Raw genomic sequence first — 4804 nt, 5'->3', positions numbered from 1 at the left:
AATGGAAAAGTTCTCCATGTTGAAAGCAGGGGTCAGCCTGCATTGGTCTAGGTGTGTTCTCCTGGTGTTAAAAGACAAATGATGTGCTTTGCCTTGGGTCAACTGGGCTTTCCCCCATCCAATAATGACCTTTCAGGGAGGAGAGTAGCCGTTCGCACAGTGATGAAGCTGTACTCTGCAGGGGTGTGTTTATTGCCGCACAAATGTTTAATACGGGAACACGAACCCTTGACCTCTAATGTAATCTTTCACTGTTCATCTGTCAACATGGCTTTCCCTTTTTGGTGATTGTGTCAAGCAGTGCCAAGCGGGAGTTGGTAGATAAATGAAAATCGACCACAAGATGTTTAAAAAAAAAAAAAAAAAACCCTCATTTGATAGACCCTTAAAACATATGACTATTAACACAAACTTTTGATTTTGTTTTATTGTAAAAAGATCATGATGCCTTCACCCAAACACACGTGGTTAGCAGCAACACACCCAAATACAACTGTTCAGAGAGCAGACTGTTTATATTACAATTCTTTTTTTTTTTTAACAACAAAAAAAAGCCCAGTCTTTGTGGCACATGTCGCGGCTATTTTACGATTGCAGTAAATTCATTCTTACAATGTTGATTTGTTACATGGGAAGAAACCTGTCAATTGATAGCAATTCATTTCCACAAATGTTTTCCAGTGCAAAGTGTGTGATTTGGTCTCTTGATTCCCTTCTCAGTGTTGTTCACATTGGATCGCTGTTGGTGTGCATTCAAAAACGGCCACTCATTTCTTCACTTTGGGGTAGTTTCAGTCTGTACCAGTTGTCTTATGGTGAAGAGAAGCCCAAAATTCCATTGGGTATCATAGTTGAGTCATGTCGCCGCATGTGAGGCTGGCCGATCGTTGGAAAAAGAACACTTGGCTCAATGTTGATCACCCGTGGATGCCTCTTAGACATTTTGGGAGAGGAGTCTGACTTTCTTTCCCGTCAAAAGCCAGCTCTTCAGGTCCTTGACTGAGGGAAGCTTCATTTTGTCACGGTTTTTACTGTAAACATTCAAGAAGATGCCAAAGAGCACCAGAAGGCCACCCCAGATGTACCTGGGTTGGGAGAAGGTCAGAGGTTTACGCCAATGGACTGCAGGGTCAGGAAAGGCAAATCCAAGTTTTCTTAGCAGTGATCACATGATTCAACAGAAAAAAGTCCAAAGATGGCAGTACTTACTGAAAAGTGAAGGGCTTGGTGAAGAACATGAAGGAAAAAACAATTGATATTGCTTTCCGACCCGTGGTCACTGCAAAGAAGTCAAACGGTCACGATTTGGACACCAGTTATTTCTTTTGCTCTTAGTTAGACTTTGGAAGTTCACATATTTGACAAAAAGTTGGAAAACTCACCAGTAACTGCAACAAGAGCATCAAACAGCTTGATCAAGGCCAACACAAAGGAGACGCCCAAATAACCCGAAAGGGAGAAAAGGAATGCGTATCCGTACGTCGTCAGAGGGTCCTAAAAATTAACCCGATTATAATTACAAATACAGCAAATTCATTTGGGTCAGTAAGGCCACAACCTTACCTTAGGATGCCAGAACAAATTCAAAAAGTTTTCATGTTAGACCCTGTTAAGGTGCAATTTTGCACCAGCTCACCTCTGAGCAGAAAGAGACTGCTGGTCCAAGCCCACCCACACTGAGCAGCCCTGTCAGGATGTACACAAAGCCGATGGAGTACGAGTACAACACCTGTAAACATAGCACAGACCGCTTAACATGTTAGACACCAAACAAATGGAGAAATGATTTCAACTTTGCCGACATTTTCCATCAGGCTGTCTATGTAAAAAAACAAAACTGTATGGATAGAGGTCAAATACCATTTCAGAATTGGAGGCATTATGAAGTTTCATGGCTTTCTCCTGCACATTTCCAATAACGGCATCTGCGCACAGTGCTAGGGAAATGATGACAACACCTGAAGACAAACAAACATCTTAGTCATGTCCAAGATAAAGGACCATTTTTGCCTTTGTGTGGCACAGTACTGACCTGTGACATTAAAGTTGGGTGTCACTTTACTGTCAGCAAGCGTGAACCAGATGAGTCCAAAACTCATGCAGACAGCAGCCGTCACATCAATCACATTATAGCGTTTATCTGAAACACAAAACCGAGTCGTGATTCCAAACGTCAGCAGAACGATCCGTTTTTAAATGATTTCAAAATAGGCATAACAGACCTTGTAAAAATACTCCTCCAATCATGACAGGAATGAGTTTACAGCACTTAAAGATGACCTGTGTCGGGTAGTTCAAGTAACCCAGAGAGGTGTTTGAAAGGCCGATGGTTGCCACGGTTAGAAATGCAAGGATCATATACGTCTTCCCAGGTATCCTGGAGGGGAAAAAGAAAAACAAGTTCAGGCGTTCAGTTCATCATCTCCATGCAGCAAAATCGCTGTACCTTCGGCGTTTGTCTTTTGTGAATTGAAGCTCCATGAGTCCAAACAGAGAGTAGAACCCAAATTGGACCAGAGTGAGGTACCAACCAAAGGGCTTGAACCCCTCCACTGAAAAGATTAATTCCTGAGCAGCACGACAAAACAAAGATGGAAGTATTGATTTCTCATTTGGGTGTCACAAAGTCAGGTGTTACTTTCAAGGTAGTATTTGCTTTATTACCTGTACATATCCATAGATTAGGTAAAAGAAGAAGACCCCAGCCACACAGATGCAAAACTGTGTGGGGGCACTAAAGTTGCCAAGTCTGATTCCAAGAACCTTCAGTTCCTCCATAGACTTTATATGAGGGGACATCACCTCTGCAGATGCCGGAACTGATATTGAAATGTGCTTCCGCGAACTGTTGTACCCCGCCAGGCCATATTTTGCACTCATTGTGGCAAGGTTCTACTCGTGGCTGTGGGAACAAAAACACTATTTGATCAGTTTCAAGTTTCTATCTAGTAAGGTGTTTAATGTGCTAATCTTGAAACTAATTAAGAATATTTATTACGACTGCTCAAACACACACACAAAAAAAAGGCTCGACTGTCATGTTATCAAATGTTAGGGGAGAGATTTCAAAAACAAATAAGGAAAAAAAGCTTTTTTGTCAATAGACAAAATCTCTGCAACAGCACACTTGCTACCGAACACCAAATCACATGCTTTCATTTCACCATCGGATGCATTTGAGTCAACTTGAAGGCCAGAACGTTGGAAATGAGGCATTTTGCATGGATGTGAGCCAGAATGCAAAAATGTGACCGGCCCGTTACCTTCGACAACACTTCCGGGTATCTCTACGTTGAATTACAGTCATTTTCCGGCGAAATGCATGACTGTAAACATCTCCAAGTCATATTGACTGACGATGAAACTCGTCCGTAATTGTCTTCGCCGGTGACAAGCTGGCAATTTGGCAAAGGAGCTGGAAGAAGCCCTGTGGCTAGCAACGTCGTTGCTAGAGTGGCGTTGCAGCAGCTGCGGCAGCCGCAGCCAACAACTTCCGGTCGGCGCAGGCACTCACCGGTAAACACTCATTCCATTGGTCCACCAGTGCGTCCATCCGGTCAGGTCCTCTTCAATTTCAAAGAAGAAATAGGAAAACAGGGAACTCAATAAAAAGACAAATGACAAACTAAAACAAAGACTGAAATGCAAATAAAAATAAAATGTTCTGCAAATATTAAACCAAGAGCTAGAAAAGTCAACATAAAAATATATGAATTATACATCAGCATAATGAAGATTGGAAGTAATAACGATAAAAGGTCTTAAACACTTAAATGCAATCAAAACAAATAATGGGGCAAAAAAACAGTGTCAGAAATAACATCATAAAATATGTTTTGAACAAATTGCTCACAAATGATAATACTAGTTCATTTCCAACATCCCAGAGAAACAAAAAAGAAAGAAAGAGAAAAAGGTAAAATCTCATTTCAAATATAAAAGCAATTCCTGTACTCAAGGTCCAATAAAAGAGCTCTATATACTCTTTCGAAATGTCTTATTTGTCCTCCCTTTTTAGTTAGTATATTGTATTATTCCTGTTTATCTTCTGATCTCAGACTTATTCCATTAATATATTTCCATGCACATTTTTTTGTTTTGCTCTTTTTCTTTCCCATACTACCTCTCTTAGCCGGTATGCCCTTTTTTTTTGTTACCTCGCCAGCCAGAGGTTAATACACTCTAGGAAGGCATTATTTCCTTCCCTGCCCTCCGACAATATAAAAATTCAGAATGGACAGCTCAATCCCTCTTCCATCTCAGATTTGATTGTAATGGTATTGCCTCCTGTCCCTGGGAGGCCCCCGTCGCCTCACCAACCAGGCCTTTATGACACTAAATGGCTAGGCTACAATTTTTTCCTTCTATTCAAAAAATTCTGTTAATAACTCATTTGGAATGAGCCGTCTCTACTCCAGCCAGGTCTCACCCCTGAGCTTGAAGGGGGCCGCACTGTACAAAAAAAAAAAAGATGCAGGGTTGAATTGGTGATGGAAAAGGTTAATTAATCTCTCAGAATTTACAGCCTGAGCACCTGCTGCTTTCCCACTCAAGGTCTTGACAAAATGAAAAAAAAAAAAAATCATATTTACAACTTCATGTAGAGGAAGTCTTCAGCTCAGTTCGATTGCCTCCCCATCTTTGCCGTCCAACTTTACAAATGTAGCCATTTGTCATGTGTGACAGATTTAAATAATAAAACCCATTTCCTCTATCCTTGTGCGATGCCATTAAATAATACAATTATTATTTATTGATTATTCAAAAACTATGGGTAATGGTTTTGTACCACAATAAATAAGTC

At 40.8% G+C, this 4804-nt stretch overlaps 1 protein-coding gene across 1 annotated transcript; it reads right to left on the bottom strand.

Annotated features, from left to right (window-relative positions):
- Nucleotides 1-468: 468 nt before the first annotated feature.
- Nucleotides 469-3500, bottom strand: slc35b3 (solute carrier family 35 member B3). Its single transcript, XM_037279928.1, has 10 exons — nucleotides 3264-3500; nucleotides 2665-2902; nucleotides 2447-2568; nucleotides 2223-2377; nucleotides 2033-2140; nucleotides 1861-1958; nucleotides 1637-1729; nucleotides 1383-1494; nucleotides 1210-1279; nucleotides 469-1085 (listed from the first exon to the last, which is right to left on the bottom strand). The coding sequence occupies exons 2-10, from the start codon at nucleotides 2878-2880 to the stop codon at nucleotides 935-937; spliced, it is 1125 nt and encodes a 374-aa protein (XP_037135823.1). The 5' UTR covers nucleotides 2881-2902; nucleotides 3264-3500; the 3' UTR covers nucleotides 469-934.
- Between the last annotated feature and the right edge of the window lie 1304 nt (nucleotides 3501-4804).

This window comes from Syngnathus acus, chromosome 20 (assembly GCF_901709675.1).
Source record: "Syngnathus acus chromosome 20, fSynAcu1.2, whole genome shotgun sequence".
In the NCBI taxonomy this organism is placed as follows: Eukaryota; Metazoa; Chordata; class Actinopteri; order Syngnathiformes; family Syngnathidae; genus Syngnathus; species Syngnathus acus.
This window is presented reverse-complemented; position numbering and strand designations above follow the sequence as displayed.